At 40.9% G+C, this 22,046-nt stretch overlaps 1 protein-coding gene across 1 annotated transcript in view; it reads left to right on the top strand.

Moving 5' to 3' along the window:
* Positions 1 to 4,177: 4,177 nt before the first annotated feature.
* RB1 (RB transcriptional corepressor 1) overlaps positions 4,178 to 22,046 on the top strand; it is a 73,002-nt gene continuing 55,133 nt past the window's right edge. Inside the window, exons 1-9 of the mRNA XM_065743964.1 lie at positions 4,178 to 4,352; positions 4,482 to 4,599; positions 11,599 to 11,711; positions 14,206 to 14,340; positions 16,358 to 16,396; positions 17,005 to 17,072; positions 18,313 to 18,423; positions 20,775 to 20,923; positions 21,702 to 21,779. Of these exons, the coding sequence (XP_065600036.1) occupies positions 4,255 to 4,352; positions 4,482 to 4,599; positions 11,599 to 11,711; positions 14,206 to 14,340; positions 16,358 to 16,396; positions 17,005 to 17,072; positions 18,313 to 18,423; positions 20,775 to 20,923; positions 21,702 to 21,779 (909 nt within the window). The 5' untranslated portion in view covers positions 4,178 to 4,254. The remainder of the gene's footprint in view (positions 4,353 to 4,481; positions 4,600 to 11,598; positions 11,712 to 14,205; positions 14,341 to 16,357; positions 16,397 to 17,004; positions 17,073 to 18,312; positions 18,424 to 20,774; positions 20,924 to 21,701; positions 21,780 to 22,046) is intronic.

Raw genomic sequence — 22,046 nt, 5'->3', positions numbered from 1 at the left:
CGCACAGACAAAAAGCAAGGGTGGGATTTATTTGTTTGAAAATGGTTTCCAGCTGAATCACTACTGTGGAATGGTGGTTTATAATGACACCCATCTGAGAGCTGTGATCTCTGAAAGATGAGCTTTTGTTGCTACAGGTTGGGTGGGAAGACGCCATGGCTGCGTGAGCAGTTACTGTGGTCAGGAACATCAGCAGGGCTGTGCTCTCGCCGGCATTGTTTGCTCTGGTGGTGGGAGGATGGTTCACTGTTGTGGGGGAAAAACATCAAAGAGTCCATAAAGCTGTTGTGCTAAGAGGTTTGCTGGAACACTATACACGAATGCTCGCGCCCAATTAGGGTTCTTAACTTAATAAAGAATGTAGTTATCTTAGGCTCATTTTAAACACAAAGATTACAGGTAGATTTAACTCAGAGAAATGCCCGTGTCTGTTGACCATATATATGCTGTGGCCACTCATTTTCAGTTGGTTTTGGGCTGCTGGTTGAAACTGACTCCTGAGTCACTACTTCTAGTAGGGTACCTTCTGTGAGCTTCAGAAAGAGGAAGCATGAGAAACATCCTCACTGCAGACGGGGTGTTCCCTATGCCAGAGCACGCTTTCTCACACAGAGAGGAAGCAGAAGCTGGGACTGAGCAGGATGGGAAGGGAGGGCTCGGGATGGGGACATGAATAGAGCTGCGTGGCTGCAAACTACAATAGAGTTGTAGCTTGTTTGCCAGCTTGTTTGCCAGCTTTATTTGTATTTATCAGTACCAATCAGGATGAGCGTACTCCTGAGGCACTGCAGGATGCCCAACGCACCCCAGGGACGGGATGTGTGTGGGGTTAGCAGCACTTCACCTGCATGGGGGCACACAGAGTCCTTCCTATGTGTAACAAAGCAGTGTGATGCAGCAGTGTGTGTTGTACTAAGATTATGAAATTTCCACAAGCAAGGAAAACCAGGATCAGCTTTTCTGATGTAGTTGCACTTGCTCTAAGGCTTCTTTAAATAAATCACACCACTCTAGGATTTTACTTTTTAGTACCCTGATCCTCAGTGCTAGCACAAATCTGTAAAGCAGACACAACCCTGATCACTGTTTTTGCTTAGGATGTGCAATACATGAAGTCCTTACACACTTAGGAATGATTTTCTGTAAAGAGATGTGTGCAATTATCTGAGTAAAAGAGGGCAAAAAAAACCCCAAGTCATATGCAGGTCAAAATGCTCCATCAGTACAAGATCTCTGTAAATTAATCTCAGAGAGAGAGAACCGGAGGTATCTGTGCAAGAACTAGCTTGTGGGTTTGCATCTGGGTGCCATTACCTGTACAGACACTTCTCCACCCATCCCTAGCAGGCACCACTTCCTTTCAGATCTCTGAGGCAGTCCTGAGTGTAAGCATGTATGCATCCAAGCTTTGCCTGAAACACCCCACTAACAATTGGGTCAAACACTTAATTGTTAAGGATTTCCTCCCTTTGACTCTTCAGTGTAGTGTCTGGGACTCTAGCACCACACAATTCTCTGTGAAGAGCACAGTCATGGATGTGTATAAATGCAGAGTAAAAATATTCTTATTAGTAACGTGTCTAGAAGGAGGCTTTGAACTGCCAGAGAAGCCAAAAGCTAACAAATACCTCTCCATTTAGAGATAAATGGGTTGAAGTTTGTCGTGGTCCTGGTGGATTATGTATCAGTGTAGAATATATATATTTATCCTTCATATTTTAAAATGAGTATTCATGTAGGATACAGAGATACTGGGGCCAGGCTAGGTACAGTGTAAGCAAGCATGTTCTGGGTCTCAGAAATGCCCACTCTTTCCTTATGCTTGCCAGCATTTTCTAAGGTAACAATTTAACCTACACATCACTGTTATTACTGTGAGGGAATATATAAACCCTTGAACATCAGCAGTGGCTGCAGATCAGACATTTCCATACCATTTCAAACCAGTGTAACTGCAAGGCAGGGTTACCAGTGGAGCTCATACTGGCCTGGATAGAGCTGATTCAAACCCTTGGTGTCCTTGAGGCACTCGACACAGGAGTGTCTTTAAAGTCCATGGATGCTCCTCTTCAGGCCTGGAGCATGCAGGGCTGCAGAGGAGCTCCAAAATATAGCATCGTATCAGACACTATAAAAAATCAGCTCCATCCCAGATGAAACCAGGACACCCATGGGGAGCTGGACAGGTACACAATCATTGGTACTAGCGCTGGCTCTCTGAATTTTACAGTCTATGACCTGTATTCAAGCAAATAATCTGTCAGTACTTAGTACTTGGACTAATATCAAGAAGCTCAGTGGTTTTATTCCATCTGCAGAAGAAATGGTTTCATTAGACTTGTCACTTAGGTGATAGAGGTCTGTGCTAATAAAGACGTAAGCAGCAAGACTTCATTTGCCACAAGGTGCACTTAAGTCAGGTTACTCTATCACAAATACAAAACTTTTACAAAAGCTGCAAAAAGGAGCAAGCTTCTACCTTATCTGAGCAGTCAGAGTCACCATAAAAAGGCTTGGCTTCATTTGTAACGAAAGCATGACTTTCCCATTGGCAATTAGTGTGAAACTATAGCAACACTTTTAAATGAAAAAAAAAAAATTAAAATAGCAAAATTACTTCAGGTTGTTCAGCAGCTGGAAGCAATGACTCAGGCCTGCCTGAGTGGGGAACACTGCAGACTGCCACCTGCGTGTGACCTGCAATTGAAAAGCCTTTGGAGCAAGATGTTTAGATCCAACTTATTGTCCAATCTGATGAGAATTTATACTTAATACTTCATTCTTCTTACCTTTGTCATTTTACTCCAAAAGCTAAAGGCTATACTCGAAAGGGAATGCTTTAAAATACAGGTCTAAAACATTTGAATATCTAAGGAGGGGAAAAAAAAGCAGCAATTTACATATAGCTTTACATATGTCTCTCTTATCAAGTACATACATACCCATTAGATCTTCCTGCATTTTCAGTGTAGTCATTCTGTCTGAGGCTCAGGGATGGATTAGAGGTTAATTGTAGCTCATATGCTGTCTCCCTTCTCCTCCAGTTCTCTGTAAGCTCTGTAATGTGAGGCAGTGAGGTTATTTTTTGGTTGTTTCTGTGTATGGAAGGGAGCCCTGACTTCCTTGCTTGATGAAAACCTGCATACAATTTGACTTGGGAACAGGCATGGCACACTAACGCTAAAAAATCAGTATTTACTCTGACACTGATTGTCAACTGTTTAATAGGATACGATATTCCGGAAGCGTTAATACACAGGGAGCTATGAGAGCAACAGAAATTCTTTGTTTATCACTGGGGTGATCTAGGGCCAGGCTCTTAAAAGCAGCTGAAGTGGCCGTGAGTGAACTGTCCAGGAGGGTGTGTTCCTTCTTGTTGACAGCTGGGAGGGTCCCCACGGGCCAGGACCAAGTTTTCTGAGATGCTTTGCTCTTGGTTTGAGTTCCTCTTAACATCAGTTGTGCAGAGAGCGCAGTGCTCACTTTGAGTGCTCAGTTTCATTTCAGAGAGGACTTAGGTCCTCTCTCCACTACCGGTAAGGGTTGGTGTTAAGAGAAAACTGGTTTATAGCAGGCTGGTGTGGCCCAGCGACTGGGATTATGTTACGATACTATGCTCTTTAATATCTTTATAAATGATATCAACTCCGGGCTTGAGTGCACCCTCAACAAGTTTGTAGATCACATCAAGCTGTGTGGTGCGGCTGATACACCTGAGGGATGAGATGTCATTCAGAGAGACCTAGACAGACTCGAGCAGTGGGCCCAGGAGAACCTCCTGAAGTTCAACAAAGGCAGGCACCTTGCACCGTCGGTAGCAACTCCCACTATCCCCACTATCAGTACAAGCTGGAAGTTGTAGGGACACAGCACAGCACTGTCAAAAAGGATGTGAGGTCCCACTACCTCAGGACGCCCCGAGCCGCCGCCGCCGCCGCCCTCACACCGGCGGCCGCGCCACCTGAAGCGGAGCCGCCTCCAATTGGTTAGCGCCGTGCAAGCGAGCGCGCTCATTGGCCAAGCGGCAGCCGCGCGCGCTGCATCCTCCTTCCGGGTTCGGCACGGAGCCGCTGCGTGAGGCGAAGCGCCGCTCCTTATAGCGGGGCGTGGTGGGAGCGGCGGCGGCCGGCCCGGAAGTGACGATGGAGGGCGGGCGCTGACGCGGTTTTCCCGCGGTTCGGGCGCCGGGGAAGGGAGGGCGGAGAAGCGGAGCCCGTCGGCGGGCGCTCGTACGGCGGGGGCCCGACGCTCAACATGCCGCCCAAGCCCCTCCGCAGGGCGGGTGCCGCCAGGAGCCAGCGCACGTGCCCCGAGGGCAGCGCCGGCAGCGCGTCGCCGTCCGGCGGCACCCGGTAAGAGCGGCGCAGCCGCCGCGCCCCGCACGGCGCCGGTGCTTCCCCTCCCCCCCTCCACCCCCACCCGGTCCGCGCGTCTCCGCCGTGCGGCGCCCGTTGCCAGCGTGCCCCGCAATGCTTTTGTAGGTTGGAAGTGGGGGAAGCGGAGTTCGTAGCTCTCTGCGACGCGCTGAAGGCACCGGGCAGCGTGAGGGAGAAGGCCTGGAGGACTTACGAGAGCTTGGCGGCCGCCGACGGGGCTCCGGTGAGTGCGGTGCCCGGTGCGGGGATGAGCTCCGCTCAGAGTGCTGCCCGGCGGCCGCGGGAACCGCTTCGGGTTGCAGTGGAGTGACAGCACTGGAGCGGGCTGCACGGGAAGGCTGCGGAGTCTCCTCCTAAGGAGTTGTTCAAGAGCTTTCTGGGCACATTCCCGTGTGCCCTGCAGTAGGGAGCCTATTTGGTTGGGTTGGGGAGTCTCCTGAGGTCCCTTTGGTCTGTGGAAGGAGTAGCCTTTGAGCAGAGAGCATCTTTATCCAGGTCAGCTCCGTGTGCGACTGCCCACCGCCTCTTCCTGTAGGAGGCTGCGGAAGGGTGCATTCAATTCCCGCAGGTCTGCAGAAAACAGTGGTGTTGTTGTGAATAGTTCTCCCTGATATGATGTTAGCTTAATTAGAGCTGAGACAGTTCAATTCAAAGTTAATCGCTGGCTATACGTGAATAGGTTAAGGTGTTATGTGTCCTCCAGACCTTTTTTCCCCATTGTTATATCACTACTGACTCAGAGAATGGCTGCAATGCCTTTCTGACCTGGGTGAGATTGAGCACACCAGTTCAGGGTCTGGTGCGGGCAAGCATCCCTGTGCCTGGTGCTGATGTGCTGCCACTGCTGCTGGTACCTCACCACCTGCTGTACTTAAACCTTGCTGTGAGTCCAGCAGCTTTCAATGGGTTTGTGCTTGTCAACACTGCAGGGGAAGCTGTGAGCTGCTCACTATCGGATAGGCATTAGCTGTAGAGGTCCCCAGGGAGTGTTTACTAAAAAGCAAAGTCGGGCTTCTCTGTGTGAACTGAAACAAGAGCAGTCAGCCTAGTGAGTAAAAACCAATACAGGTTTCAGCGCAGTTCTGTGGATTTCAGTTGTGGGTGAAGATTTCATTTCACTGATGAGGACTTACAAGTGGGTGGATGAGATACAGAGTGCTGGAAACCCTCCGTTTCTTCATCTTCATTCATCATTAAGTGTGCTGATACTTATTGCCTTGTGGTGCAATAAAGCCCATCCAAGAGCCTCTCTGTGTAGGAAAAGGCCTGTGCTGTATTTTGGCCCAATCCTAGCCTCTTACATCAAACTTTCAGGCTGGCCAGCATGGTGTTGGGATGAGGAAGCTGGCAAGTGTGTGGCTCCAGCAGGTGCTGGGGTTGCTGCCTCTAGTTGAGGCTAATGCAGGCTTCATTTGAGTCTGAAATCCAGCAAATTAACAGCCTGGTTAATTGCTGCTCTTCCCAAGTTGAGCTGTTAAAAATGGGCAGCAAGGTTTTGCACCATGACTTTCTGCAGTAGCTGGTGAGCAATTTGAATGTATGTTTGCAAGCAAATGCAAGCAAATGCGGCTCAATTTGAATGTATACTCCTTTCCCCCCTGTGGTAGAGATAATGGGTGTGAAGAGTTATCCTGGTGTTCTGCGAGCACCCACTCTGCACGTAGTTTTGGTTGGTACCAACCTCTCCATTTAGAACTGGAACAGAAGAAACTGTTTATTTAGATTCTTTCCCTTCTCAAGTGGCAAGGGAAATAGCAAGATGCAGATTGAGGGAAATACCTACTGAAATGCTTGTTGGACTCAAGGCAGGTTAAGTCATCAGACTGTGGATGGAAATAGCTAGCACCCAATGGTCCTGACTCTCAACTTGCTACAGAGCATACAGACCTGAACCCTTTCCATGACCCTTTCATGCTGAGATAAGCCATGAAGAACAAGGCCAAAGTTCTCTCTGAGATCATGGAGGGACGACTTGGTGGGCTAATGAAGAAGCAGTGTGGCCCTGATGTAAGATGCTAGATGACTGGACAGTGACTCAGGGTGTGAATGTGTGCTCATGTCTGCTCTAAACACCTGAGTCAATGAGTGCTTAGTAAGTTAAAATAAAAGTAGTATTAGCTGTCACTTATAGTACCAAAATAGAAATAATAAACAGTGGAAGTGCACACAAAAGACAGCTAGGATGCAGTGACCTATGAGCCTGGGTGTGCTTGTGCTCCTGTAAGACACCTGAGGGTGCCTGGCCAGGCAGGCATCAACCAGTACATAAAAAAGCTGTGCCATCATCCTCCTGCACCACAAAACTGGCTTACTGTCTTTAAGGTGTTACTCTTTTGTGTTGTGCTTTTCTTTTTTTTCCTTTTGAATCTGAGCTGCTGATGATCCTACTTCTATCTATAATTTTACCTTGTGCACCTTGACATGTCCACACTGCAGCGTTTCATATAGCTCTCAGCTTCTTTGTTTCCTCAGCAGTTTGAGTCAAGGTTATGCAGCTGCTCTGTGTAACAGCTGAGTCTTGAATCCTTGAACAGCTGAACGCCGGTGAGAGGTGTGCAACACAAAGTATTGGCTTCTCTCTCCTTCACCCTGTATTTCTGGCAAATGAGAGCAGCTTGCAGCTTAAAGTTCTAAACCTATGGAGAGAAATCATTCTGAATGTTACAACTATTAAATGTGGTGATATTTTTCTTCTTCGTTGGGAAGGTTAAAGCTGTGACAGCCAGAGTTTTAACTGTGCTGTTTTACAGCAATACTGTAATTCAAAACCTCTGAGGTTAAATCCCAAATGTTAATTCATCATATGCAGTACTACTGATACATGGTGTGAAAGAAGGCATCTGATATGTGATCAGAAATATGGTTATGCTTTAATTTAATCTATGTCCAGTGAACTCCTGTGCAAGTTTCATGTAAACATGGTAGTGCGTATATAGGTGCTAATATCATAAAAAGACTTCTGCTTCTTCTGTTGAGAATTTAGTGTGCCAGGCAAAGTTACTTCAGTAAACGAAATGTTTGCTTTATGGTTTTTACAGTCTTCCTTTCAAAAGTCTTACACCCTGGCGGTTGTTGACTTGGAAAACTGGCTTCCCCAATGGGAACCTTTATGCTCCAGTTGTTCATAACTGTTCTTGAATCCATATTTTGAAGCAGTAGTGCTTCTGAGCCTCCAGATGGAGTAAATAGGCTTATTGGAATTATTTATTGGTCTCCTTATTGGAGAGGACCTTGAGGCATAGAGTCTGGTGTGTTTCAGCCTGTCTTGTTGCGGCATGTGGTACCTGGGTAGAAACTTTGCTTTTTTTGTTTGCTGTTCTTCGTAGTACTGCTTGAGAAGTGTGGCCTACTCCATTCTGCTGCTGTCAGCTCTTTGTACTCATAAATTCCTGAGTCACTTGTACTAATTGTCTGTCTAACCCTAATAAGAGAAAAAGACCTCTGAGGAAGGACCTATAACCACCGTACTCAGTCCTTTCTAGTTAACCTTCCATGCCCATGAATTTTTTCTGCAAGTACTGCTCTAAACTGTTCTCATGTCTTAGTTCAGGTCTGTGATAGTTACTCTGTATTCAATGAACATGTGTTACCACCTTCTCAGTTTCAGCAAGTCTAGTGTCTGGAAGATGTATACCACTTTTTTTGTTTCTGATTGCTCATCTTGCATTCTGAAATTCTGTGGTGACTGCTGTGTGGACACTTCAGAGTACTTGATTTGCTCAAGAGTTTGTTTTCTTAGCAGAGAAAACATGGAAGATGAGCTGTAACCTAAACAAAGAACTAAATAGTGGGTTCTAAAACACAACAAGGTTGCTCTAAATGGACAGGAAAGCTCATCAGTGGGTCTAATATCCCCAGCCCACAAAATTTCACATCTAACTTGTCAGTTCCTTCTTCTTGTTGGTAAACTGCATATTCATAGTGTTTAAAAAATATGCAGAGGCTTCTTACTTCTAGGGGAAGTATGAAAATACAAAATAATAAAGTGGGTTTTTTTTGCCTCTCTCTTATTTATAGAACTGCAGTGAAACTGAAAGTGCTGAAGCTTTGGCTAGTTGAGCAGAGTCATGGATCTTGTAGAGTCCTAAAGCACACAAAAATAATCACCATGGCCTCTTGCTGGTGGCGTTCAGTATCTCAGTAGTAGATCCAGTGCATATATATGTTTAAGTGCCTTTACACTTAACAAGTATAATTAACTGACATACTGTTTTTTTCCTCTTAATCCTGCCCATTCTGGGATGAGACTGAATTCACCTCCACACTACCTATGTACAGGAAAAGCATAGTGGGAAGGCTTCCCATCAGAAGAATTGTTTTCGTTGGTTCAGTAATTTCCATGGACTTTCATTATTCATAGCTAATGTATCTGATTTAATTGGTTAAGAACTAATAATTGTCCATTCCAAATGGGTTTTCCAAAGGAAAATTAAAACCATTACTGCTGGAAAAAGTGGAGGCTCTGTCTTCACACAGAACTTCTGAGGTGTAGACAGTGTGTACTCCATTCATTTTCTTTTTGCTTTTTTTTTCCTGAGGAAATTATTTTCTGTGAATGCTTCTTGATTGTTTTCCTTGCCTTCTCCTTTAATCATAAGCATACCTGTGAGTTTTTCTTTTACCGTTTAGTTAGCTGTCTATATTAAAATGTGGTTCCTGAGATTTTAGTAAGCTAACAAGTGATGTCTTCCTCTTCAGAAATGAAGTTTTGGTATGAAGTCCTACGTGCCATTTAATTAAGTACCTGCCTGTATTTGTGTGTTTCTCATGACCTTGTTTTATGCAGCATCTCTTGAAGTCTTTACCTGGATCACTCTGTTATGAAAAGTGTTGTTGGAGATGTTTATTATTCTGCCAATCCTCATCACGTGAGCTAGAACTGACGCTTCTTCTTAGTGTCCCCTTTGATCTGGTTTAGCATTGGAGGGCCCCTTAAGGTAGAGAACTGAAGTCATTTCTGTTAGTGCCATCAGTATTTTGTGGTAACATCTGGAAAGCAGAGCAGCAAGGATCCCGTGGCACAAGTTTGAGCATTTTAAGCCAGCGACTGCTCTAGGTTGTTCTCACTAGATTTAGGCAACCGATGATCTGCTGAAAATAGATTAAATAGTAGTAATAGTAACCCCAGAATGGGAAGTATCTCGGAAGACTTTCTTAATGTTTTAGATCTTTTCCTACAGGAAACTAAATTGGTACCACAGAACTGACCTATGTTGCCATGAGTTACAGCATTGATTTCCCCCGAATCCCTAAAAACAAACAAGTAAAACTCATTTAGAGTTTATTTAGAACTCAGTATTTTTATTTAATCTTGGAAATAGTGATTGGTAGGTTTCGATTTATGATGGGTTGAAATAAGGTTACTGGAAGTCACCTTATCTGGGCTAACTGGAAGCCAAATGCAACTGCTGAGTCACAGTCCTGCCCATTTTCTGCAGTGGTACTGTATTAATAAAGATTTAAGTCAGACTGGTCAATTTGAAAGCACTAAGAAATGAGTTTCTGGCTGTGAATTTGTCTTGCATACGTTCCCATGCATTCAGGCCTATCTCAAGTGAATTATCTGGCTTTAACTGTAAACCAGGCATTTATTTGTGTCTTTAGGTTGGCTCCTCTGAAGGTATGGCATCAACAAATTATTTGGTCTGAGAGATGCTGCTGCATTTTTCTTCTGCAGTCAATTTTACCTTTTTTGCATAGGAAGTGACTTGAAAAATATCTGTAAACTTTGGGAGGGGTGGAACATCGAGAGCACTCAGCAGTCAGATGTACAGGGAAGATCTTTTCATACCTTGTCTCCCCCTTTCCTACCTTTTTGATACTTTTGTGTAACCCTGTTCCCTTGTGTGTTTTCCAGGCTTTCATCAATGAGCTGATAGTAAGAGGAAGACGTGCTCAGACACTGCTCATACCTTTTCTTTGCTAGTAGAAAAAAAAAAAAACAACAAAAAAAAACCCCAAAACATAATTTCTTAGTTTATTCTGGGTTCTCTGTCATTTTTGTGTTAGGCCAAAGAGTCATTCAACATCTCTGATTGAGAAGATGCCCAAACCAGTCTGCAACATCAGCAGTGGATATGGGAATAGTTCTGATGACTACAATTTGATTTGCTGTGATGGTTTATATCTAGTGGATTCCAAGGCTGCTTCTGAGGCTACAATCTTTAATGGTAGAAAGAATGAGTTGGTCTTGACAAACCAGTACTGTTTGGGATTAGTTTAAAACTTGCTCTTGCAGAATCAGGCCTTGTTTCTACTAAGTAGACCATTGCCATAGCCTTCAAGTATTCATCATCCTCATGTAGAGCTAAGCCTTTTAAATGAGCCAGCTTTGTTTGGGTAGGCAGTGTTGCTCTCAGGAAGTCATCATCATTAGGAGTAACTAATTAACCTTGATACTACAGGTACAGACTACCCCAAGTACTGGGTGAAGTTTGGGCCCTGTAATGTCAGAATGATACAGAATTATTCAGGAGTGCCCAAAGGAGGGCTGCAAAACTGGTGAAGGGTCTGGGGGGCAGAGAGGAGGTGGGCACAGCCCTGAGCTGCCACAGTTCAAGTTGCACTTGGCTAATGCCCTCAGACACATTGTTTGAATGCTGGGAGGTGCTGCGTGGAGCTGGAGGTTGGACTTGATCCCTGCAGGCCCCCACCAACTTGGGATATTCTGTCATTCTGAGACTCCAACTCTTTGGAACAAATCCATCTGTCCTCATTCCTTAACCTCCTGTGTCTTGTTATGGTCAAAATTAGTTTGCGTCTGTAATGGTATAGATGCAACTGATTGATAAGATCTGTACAGGGAGAGAGATGTTGGCTTCCCTCAGGTAATCCTCAATAGTAAACAGTTCCCATTTTGAATTTTTAAATTTTCTTGTTAATTTAATGCACTTTTTTTAAAATAAAGTGGGGTGTGAGCATAGAAATATGCAAAACAAACAGTTTCAGTGGAACTAAAGCTGCTATTTTGAAGCTTTACAGAATTGTACAGGTAACATTCATTTTGTACTCTACAGTAAGATTTGAAATGCTTGATCTGTCATCTGCGATGTACAACTTGTACCAGTTTCAGTTACCAGTAATTGGCTGTCATGGATGAGTGTCTGCTGAAGTTCTCCTGGTTTATCATTTCTAATCTACCGTGAACAAAGTAATGTTCTCTATATAACACCCACTTGTATGACATAATAAAAATAAAACTAATTTTCTCTTTTTCTGAAAGGCTTATAACAAAAAGAAGAAGGAGACATGGGGAGTTTGTATCTTTATTGTAGCAATTGATCTGGATGAAATGACATTCACTTTTACAGAGCTGCTGAAAAATTTAAACGTAAGGTGAGTCTTTTTGTGTGGATTTAGATTTCCACTGGTGTGAATTTTTGTGTGTGAGGCTCATTGATTTTAAAACGAAGGTTACTTTTAGGGTTTATTGAGTATTTCAGTAAACTAGGAGTCTTGCTGTCATGTTGTAATCAAGGGAACAACAGTGTTTGCTTCAAATGAGATTGGCTTATGATTATATCGCAATTTCAGTACTTGTTAAATCTGAAGTTTTCAGCAATTTAACTTGATATAAATTACTCAACATTTGAGATAAGAGAAAGTTTTCTATAAAAGCTCTTCGCTAACATTTAGCTCATACAAAATCAAGAAGGTCAAGGGAGGTGGTCCTCCCCCTCGACTCTGCCCTGGTGAGGCCTCACCTGGAGTATGTGTCCAGTTCTGGGCTCCCTGATACAAAAAAGACAGGGATCTTCTGGAAAGAGTCCAGCAGAGGGCTACAAAGATGATAAAGGGTGTGGAACAGCTCTCTTAAGAGGAAAGGCTGAGCGACCTGGGGCTGTTCAGCCTTGAGAAAAGGAGACTCAGAGGGGATCTGATCCACATCTATAACTATCTAAGGAATGGGAGGCAAAGGAGTGAGGCTTGACTCTTCTCAGCAGTGTGTGGCGATAGGGTGAGGGGAAATGGCCACAAACTGAAGCATAGGAAGTTGTGCACAAATGTGTGTGGGAACTCCTTCCCAGTGCAGTGACGGAGCAGTGGCACAGCTGCACAGAGAGGTGGTGGAGTCTCCTTCTCTGGAGACGTTCCAGACCCGGCTGGACGCCTACCTGTGCAACCTGGGCTAGGGAGCTGCTTTGGCAGGGGGTTGGACTCCATGGTCTCTGGAGGTCCCTTCCAACCCCTACAGCTCTGTGATTCTGTGAAGTGGGGAGAAAAACACTAGTGTCCCAATTGTTGCTGCTCATTTTAAAAAAAACTTGAATACCAGTTTAAATATTGTACTTTTCTGGGAAATCGTTACAATTATATTTTTACATTCACTGTGCTCATAGTAGAAAAATGAGGATTACAGTGCATTATTTTTATGTGAATTTAGATTATAACAGTAGTTGGTGTACCATTATGTCAGGTCTGTCAAAGGAACAGGATTCTGTTGCTGTCTGCCTAGAGATTATGCCATGTGTGGGGAGCAGAGCCTTCTCAGGCATTGTCGTGTCCTGGCACTTGTTAGCACCTTAGTGCACTTCTGTTGTCTTAACATGCCTGAAGCCATCGCACAAGTGTGTGGGAGATGGGCATTTGGTGCCAACTTGTTCCAATTATAGTTGTGTTCCTTGTCTTTGTGATAAGCCAAGGGAGCAGCTTGCGAGGAACTGTTTTATTTTTCTGATGAGGGAGGGAAAACCTTCACATCTGCAGACCATGTTGCACCAATGGGAAAACTGCAGCATCCTGCAACAGGGGGTTGAGATTTCCATTCCCTTCACAGACAGTGCTGAGGATGTCAGGGAGGACGAGAGAGGATTTGGAGCACATTGCAACAGTAATTCCGGGCTTGGAACAGATTATTCACTGTCTGCAAGTTGTCAGTTGGGGTTAGACTTCCCCATACCTCTTTTACCTCACATAGTCTCCCAGCACAGCGGTCAAGTTTTTTGACTTGACATTTTTGACTTTTCAGTCTTGACTGACTTAGAACTGCCTCTGCTTCCATGAAATGTAATTGCATTTGTGTGGGGACGTTCAGTATGTTCCGCTTGAGTACAGAATGCATTCACCCAAACAATGCACTCTGCAGTCTGAAGGAGACTTCTTCCCTTGGGGCTTCAAAAATAAGCTATTACTCTGATTTTAGCAATTCTCAATTGTTTGCTAGCCCTGGGCTTCTCAGCACTTATAGGGGCAATCGGGCAGAGGTTTATCCTGGTCATCTTGCCCTCTGGAGCCACTCAGATAGATGTGAAATTATGCTTTGGTCCATGGTAAAAGAATGTCTAATTGAACTTATTTTTCTTTTTGGAAACAAAGAAACCAGACCCCCACACAGCTCGTAATGCAGTATTTTTATACAGGATCAAAACATTTGATTGCTTCTTTCACCTTAATATTTATCAATCTGCTCATCTTGATTATGAACGAAAAGTTTTCTTGATGGGAAGAAAAATGGGAAAGCTTTGATCCCCTGTGTGGTAGTATTTCCAATGAACAGCAGTCTCTTTACCCTCTGATTTTTTTTCTGTAATATGTAGAATTCCAGGTAATTCAATGCATTTATTGCCATTTTAATTCCTAGGTCTGTATAGATGGAGCTATGTTTCATATTCTTAGAGTAGTAAAAATATCTTAAATGTGGAACTCTTAGTCAGAATGGGCATTAAGGTATTAGCATTGGGTATTTCAGGTTTTCAGTCACTGCTGATGGTAGTAAAAATACATGGAAGTGTAGTGAAGTAATGTTTTGTGGTGGGTTTTTTTTTTCAATAGAGCTATTTCAGAACAGACATTTTCAGAGTTATGTTAATCTGTCATCTTTGTTTTTCAGCGTGTGCACGTTTTTTCAGTTTCTTAAAGAGGTGGATGTTAACATGGATACTGTAAGCACTAAAGTTGATAGCACTGTATCAAGGCTGAAAAAGAAGTACGATGTCTTACTTGCACTGTATCACAAGTTCGAAAGGTAGTGTACACTTTTCATTTCAAGATGATGAATTCTCTGTGGTGTATCAGTGTTTAGAGTTCTGTATTTTTCAAATTGTGATTGTTATGAGAAGTGCCCATTTCAGTTGTTTGCTTTTGCAGATCAGCTAAATGGAACTGTTTATATGCGCTGAATAAACACATTTGTTCTGTTCCCTAACTACTCCAATGCTCTTTGTTGTAGTATAAACAGTAGTAAGAACAGCATGATGAATGTTTGCTTTTTACAAATATAAGGAGGACTGTTTTATGATCTAATATTTCTTATTTAATGGACTTTCCATTTTTGCCACACCCTACCCTTCAGTTCCTTAGAATTCTTTATAAAGAGCTTTGGAAAGAAGGAAAATTAAAAAGAAAAAGGAAAAAAAAAAAGGAGGTGGTGGTGGGGATTAATAAGTTTTTGTCTCTTGGATCTGGAACTGAAGGCAGTTTATTCCAAAGTCTTGGGGCACTGTGGATACAACTCTGTGATCAAGACAAACGTTCCCAAGTGATTTAGTTGACCATATAGTCAAAATTGAGGGATGTTCTTTACTTTTAAATGGGGGTAAAATGAGTTTGCTTATGGCAGCCTGTAAAGAGCATTGTGTGCATCACTTAAAAATCAGGAGATTCTCAAGTGGATATTTTGAGATCCTTGTTACTCCAAGCTGATAAGTTGCCACTCTGTGCTTTAACCTGAAGTCAGAAATGATAAAAAGGCTATCTTTGTTCCTTTAAGAGGCAAATACCTGCTAGCATAGGATGCATTTTGGCAAGATCCAGTATGCTCTGAGGCAATTTATGCTTGGTCCATGAAATTCTATATTACGTATACGTATTAAAAGAAGTTTCATATTCTTAAACATTGAAGCATCATTTAAAAAAGAACAACAACAAAAAAACCCACTCGGATTTGTGGGTATCACTACTTCAGAATGGTATGGTATTTTTCACTCACGTATTTGAACTAAGAGTCATGTTTTTCTCTCCTTGACCATGAAGAGGCTCTTAGGCTCTTAAATATACCTCAAATGACCCCTGAATACTAGAATATAGAATCAAGTCAGAAATGTGATTTAAATTATTATTCTTTTCAAAGGCCATTATTGTTAACTTGGTAATATCATAATGTTTTTGTAGAGTTTATAATTGACTTAAAGCTGTTCATTTCTGTGCAAGTTGTTAATGTTTAGTTTTTACCCATTGCAAGTTTTACCCATTGCAAGTCTTTCTTGAGCTCTAAAAGAATCATTGCTCATTAATGTGGGCATGTCTTGGTTTTCTGTCCTTCCCTCTCACTCTTGAAAAAGTGAATAGACAAGTGAGAACTGGTTTATTTTTTCAAAGCTTCTTTTTTCCAGTGCATCGCTGAGGGAGGGCATGGAGAGGCAAACTATGCAGGCATGTTAACATATAGCCAAACTTACATGTAAACAATTTGAACCTAGTGTTAAAAAGCTTTGTGCTTAAAAAGTGCCCTTTATTTCCTGTTGTCTTTACCCTGCTGCAGTTGAACTGCAGTAAGAATATTACAACAAGAGCAATTTGAAATTTTTGTATTTTGTTTTTTGAATAAAGTTTTCTTTTGGAAATATAATGTTTTTATAAAAATTGGGAAGTAACATCAACTGTCACAAGGCTCAAAGTGACACTGCAGTAAAAGTGAATGTTTTAAAACATTGTGTTTTTATAGATCAGACTCCTCAGCTGTGGCACTTGCTTTACTGCATTTTACAAGCTGTTGAGTAACAGTGTATATGCATTCATTCTTTCTAGAATAACAAATCTTATTACACCAAATTAAGATTGATTTGCTGTTTGATCTTGGACATAAGCTCTTCAGCAATAACATTAATTCAGCTCTGGAGGAGCTTTAGTTTAGTCTGTTTTTTCTCCAACAGTCATAATTGAAATTCTATAATTTTTTTTTACTGCATTGAAGTCAAAGACATTACATAGTTTCCCTTCATAGAAGTGTTTAAAAATAATACAAAATGACTTTTGTTTTCTAGGACTTGTGGCCTTATTTATCTGGAACAACCCAGTAGTGAGTAAGTTTGACTTTCCAAATAGTATTTGTCAAGATAAGACATCAGCATGTTGTCTTCTAACTCATTAAAATTGCTCTAAATTATAGTATGTTGTATTTAATTTAGATGTAGTGAGGATTCTGAATGAAAGCTGCAGAAGTGGTATCTATGCATTTGATCCTTTTATCTATGAAGGGTTCCCACCCAATGGTGGGTTCCTTGGCGTGGTGGAAATGAGTGTTTGTAGAGTGAGCTTCCTAATAGCAGTAAAAATGAATGGATGAAAAGATGCCTTAGCAACTCCCAAATGAGATTGAGTTCATTCTGTGGTTGGAGAATAGGGCATTAGTCAAAGGCACAGGAGAAAAAACTGCTCCTAACACTTAAATGAATTATTAACTGTCTTTTCCAAGGACAGTGCAGATGTTGCTTGATTTCTTGAATGGCTTTATGGAGGACTTCATTTTTTTGTGTAGTCCTAATTAAGTAGGGCATGGAATGAAATAAATAAGTATAACATTGCATGCCGTTTAAATTGCTCCACAGATTGGAGTGTGTTTGTAGAAAATCATAACTTTGTTTTACAGAATTCTTTACTGTAGAATCTTTATCTTTGTGCCAACTTACAGGATTTCTGCTGAACTCAGTTCTGTATTAGTCCTAAAAAATTACTGGATTACTTTTTTGCTGGCAAAAGGTGAGTTTTGATTAAAACCATTTATTTTAATGAATATTGTTGAACTGGGTTTGTGTTACACATACAGTGTAGGAATACTTGTACAAATAGACATTGTACATAGCTCTATAGCTCCAGAGTGTTCTGACTGCATGATTTTTCTAATTACTCAGTCATATTTCTTTCTGTGCAGTTTGGCTATTCTTTTAGCTGGTATTGGTGCCATTGTAGAAGTATCTTCCATAAATATTTGAAAGCTTTTTTTTAACTTGGAACTTCACTCTGAGATGTTTTATAGTTGGCCCATATTAGTACATGGCTGACTACCTGAAAAGGACTGGCAGATCTTCTTAAATGATGTCTCTGAAATTGTTCTTTAAATGCTATGATTCCTCCTTGAAGATGCTGAAGTCCCAGTTAAAGCTGAATGATGAAACTTGGCTTCAGTAATATACAAAGTCTTGTACTGTCTGTGGAAAAAGAGTGCATCATGTCTTAACTGCTGCAGGTCTGTTTTCTTCAGCTGATCTTGAACTGATTTCAGTAGCAGAGATCAGTGAATGTTTTCAACTGGAATTCTCCAAGCATAAGCATAATCCAGAAGCCATGAAGTTTTTCTAGCCTGTCATTTCACTGAGAATTATAAGACAGACCTACTAAAGTAGATCTGGAAATACAATTGAAGTCCCTGGAGAGCCTGGGTGATGCTTGTTAATTCAGATGTAGAACACAAGTAGTGGTCTCTGTTCTGAATTACTCCTTGCTTTCTAAAGTTTTTATGGAGATTCAGGACGTCTTGAAATGGTTCTGTAGACCTTCAGCACACAGACTGTACATTAGGAACAGCTGGAATAGTGCAGTTCTTAAAGTATTTTTCATGGTAATTCATAGTTTACAGATAACTTCCTATACAACCAAAAGGATGAAAGTACAGTCAGCATGTTTTGAATTTACTGTGTACTAGAAGCTTATTTATGTCAAGGCTGCAAGCATTCAAAAAAGCAAATTTACAAGGTCATAAAGTGAGGAAAAAATGTACAGAAATGATGTGCATGTAGCTGGAAGTCTATACAGCTATTTCACTGTAATAAAATGAAAAATGAATCAGGAAGGACTGCTAAGAGCTTTAAAGAGCACTGACATCCTGCATAATGTTTTTGTTACTGATCATGATGTATTTTATTAAATAAACTTCCAAATCTTAATTTTTTACATAATGACTTTAAAGTTAAATATCTCACATCTTCTTAAATGTTTGCAGGTAAAGTGTTGCAAATGGAAGATGACTTAGTGATTTCTTTCCAGTTGTTGCTGTGCGTCTTAGATTATTTTATCAAACTGTCACCTCCTGCTATGCTCAAGGAACCATACAGTAAGGCTTTTAATTTTTTGTTTACTAAATTAAAGTAGAAAATAAGTGGGTTACATTTCTGTTAAAGTCTTGCTGATGTTCACAGTTAATATAGAACTTCCAAAGCATATTAAAATTGATAATCTTTTTTAATGTTTTAACTCAATTCAATTTAGGTGATAATGGATTTAAGTTCTTTCAGTGTGTGGCAGCATTTTTAATATATTTCAGTTCTGCTATCTGTTGGCTATATCCTCTTTCCATTCCAGTTCTGAAGCTTGTGAGGAGAGTAGGTCCTGGCTTAGTAAAATAATTTGGTTTTTGGGTAGGCAGTGATGATTGAATACTATTAAGTTTGCTCTGAATTACAAAAGGAGGAGATACTGCTATGAATCAATGAAGTAAGAATCATAGCACCATGATGACAACTGAAGTGTGAAAGGTACTGGACTATATGGACATTAAGAAATGTATGATAGATTAAAATAATTGATTGCAGTGGTAGTTCAAAATGGTAGAAGAAAAGGTGTATATTGTTTTAAATACAACCACTTTGTATTAGAACATTGTTGGGTGAATGCCCTAAAAGAATAGTACCCACACAATATAATGAAAATAGACAGTATGTTTTTGGATGGATTATTCAGATGGTATAAAGACACCTGATAAATTAGGAAGGCCTCACCTGTCACTGAAGGTCAAGGCTTGCCTGGACCTCCACAGGGGAGGGGTCTCCAACAAGAGATCCTTCCCCAGTGCTGGTCAGCCCTTAAATGGGGTCTGGAAGAGGTGGAGTCAGACTCCACCCCTTCTGGTCACACAGGTGAATTGCCCTCACCTGTGTTCCTGTGACTCAGTGTTCGCCTCATGTGATCAGTCCATGGTTCAGGCTGTGATTCAGCAGTTCCCATACAAACATGGTTCTTCCTTATTTTCTTAAAAGATGTAAAGAGTCTTATCTATGGAACTTCTGTTAAGCAGAAACTGTTTTATATTCAATTTTAATATATAAAAAATGGGAGATCCCGATCAGAGGTCAGAGAAAGTAAACATTTACTTCTCACTTGGAAAGATGGAAATCCATTTTGTTGAATATTCTCCCCCAGGGTATGGATTTGATATTCTAAAGTATTTGCAGCCCTAGTAATAGAAAAGTTTTAGATACTACACGGGTTTACCTGGTGTTTGATTTGAATGAGTTATTGGAATTGATATTCTGATTCTTCCTGCTGTACTGCTGTTTTACAGCTAAAATCCATAGGGAAAATGTGAAGACTAGCACCTCATCATTTAAAGAACAGGCCATGTGTCTTGTATTGCTGTCATAATTGTGAAGCATTATAGTTCTCACTTGTGCTGTGAAATACATACAGGTATTGTTCAAGCTGTCACAAAGTGCTTCATTCCTTCAGCAAGTAATGCCATAATTCAAGAGGCTTCACATTGTGCAAAACAGTGTGAAGCTGTGTGATACTTAAAGAGTGTGGGGATTAAGATGCAACCACCAGAGTAGTGTCATTTGTCATAATTTCTCAGAGCAGTTATCAAACTCAAATGAAGTTTCAATTGAAAACAGCTTGCTGATGAGATTATCCATTTTGAAGTGTTTAATTGTATCAACTTATATTAACATAATTTGGATATTTCAATCTGACAGTGAGGCCATCTACTTTGAGCTTAATGAAATGCAATATTTTTCTCATTAAACTTAAGATTTTTGATATCTTCAAAATGAAGTGTTTTTTTGTACTTGTTTGGCTGGGGTATTTGGAGAAGGGAGGAACTCCCTGTACGTTCCCAGCAGCACTTGTTCTGCTTGACTTCTTTAAACTTTAGGAGCATGAAATCACTCTTTCAGTTTCTTGTTCCGTGGTTCTGTAAAACACACAAAATAGTTACCCATCCGTGAAAGCACAAGGCTTTCCTAGCTTTGCAGAACAGCTGCTCGTTGAAAGCTGCTTGCAAAAAGTGCTATTAAATTGCATTGAATACTTCTAAAAACAAAATGTCCAAATACTGATATAGGAGTTGGAAAAACTAGTGTTCTTTCATAGAAATTTTTTGTAATGGAGGTTGCTTACCTAGCTGAACAGATGAAAAGGGAAAAAATACAGATATTATACATATATACATATATACATATATACATATATACATATATACATATATACATATATACATATATACATATATACATATATACATATATACATATATACATATATACATATATACATATATACATATATACATATATACATATATACATATATACATATATACATATATACATATATACATATATACATACCTTAATGTTTCTTTTTCTTAAGGTAGCTGTAAACTTGTGATGATTCTGCCTGTCTTTCCAGGGTCTGCTGTGACTGCACTGACTGTTAATGGTTCAACTCGAACCCCACGAAGAGGTCAGAACAGGAATGCACGCACTTCAAAGCAAATTGATACAGATACAAAAGTTATTGAAATCCTTTGTAAAGAGCATGATTGTAATTTAGATGAGGTAATGCCCGTGTTTTAATGTATGTTGGATCTTGCTGCTAAGCCCCCCTGGGATATGTGGTTAATATTAAACATTATTTAAACATTGCAGTCTAAAAGACTGCTTGTGTTTACTAATTATTCCCTCAAGTTCAGTAGTGAAGGAATTGTGCCATTCTACAGTTCTCTAGTAGGTAGGTTAAAATTAAGTCCCTTGGTGTGTGGTAAGGGTGATGAGTCTCCCTGCTAAGGTTAACTGTGAAGATTACTGTATGAAGTTTCATACTGATCCAACATCTAGTATGCAGATGCAGGGCTGCTCTGATTGGAGTTTCACAGCTGCATCCCAGAATGAGAGAACAACCATAGATAATGTACTAATTCTGTGTAGGATCTTGAAGGCCTCATTCTCCTTTATCTCTGCTGATAAGTCTATTTCTGTCTTAAGAGTTGCTTATTTCTGAATATCTGAGCAGATGATGAGTGGAAGAAAGAGGATGCCTCCTCCCTGGAAGCATTGAAGGCCAGGCTGGTTGGGGCTGTGAGCAGCCTGGTCTAGAGGGAGATGTCCCTGCCTATACGAGGGAGTTGGAGCTAGGTGATCTTTAAGGTCCCTTCTAAACCAAACCCCATTCTATGATTCTACAATTTAACGAAGTTTGGTATATATAGGCAATTTCATTTTTGTTTAATTGAAAACAAAACAGTGTCTCAGTTAGTTTCATGATTTTGAAACATGAAAGCAGGATATGCATAGCTGCCTCTGTACATTGCTAATCTTATTCTTTTTCTATTTTTAGGTAAAAAATGTATATTTCACAAGCTTTATTCCTTTCTTGAATTCTCTTGGTGTTGTAGCTTCAAATGGATTACCAGAGGTAATTGGAGTAATTTAATATAGTTTAATAACAGTGCTTAACTTGTTGTCAGATTGCTTAAGTTTCACTTTACATATTAATAAAGTTCTAATAGACAGTTCTGAAATCATTTGGGAGTAATGCATTGTTTTTCTGGAATGTGACTTAACAGGGGTTCCAGGATTTGGGGATTATTTGTAATTTTTACACTTGAATCTACTATGTGAATTTCCTGAGATAGAGCTAATGGTTTTGCTCAGAGCAAAACATGAATTGAATATCCATGAT

The sequence above is a fragment of the Cyrtonyx montezumae genome, unplaced genomic scaffold (assembly GCF_038088225.1).
Source record: "Cyrtonyx montezumae isolate F1298 unplaced genomic scaffold, pur_monq_1.0 scaffold_3, whole genome shotgun sequence".
Classification (NCBI taxonomy): Eukaryota; Metazoa; Chordata; class Aves; order Galliformes; family Odontophoridae; genus Cyrtonyx; species Cyrtonyx montezumae.
Note: the sequence above shows the minus strand (reverse complement) of the source record. Positions and strands in the feature narration are given on the sequence as shown.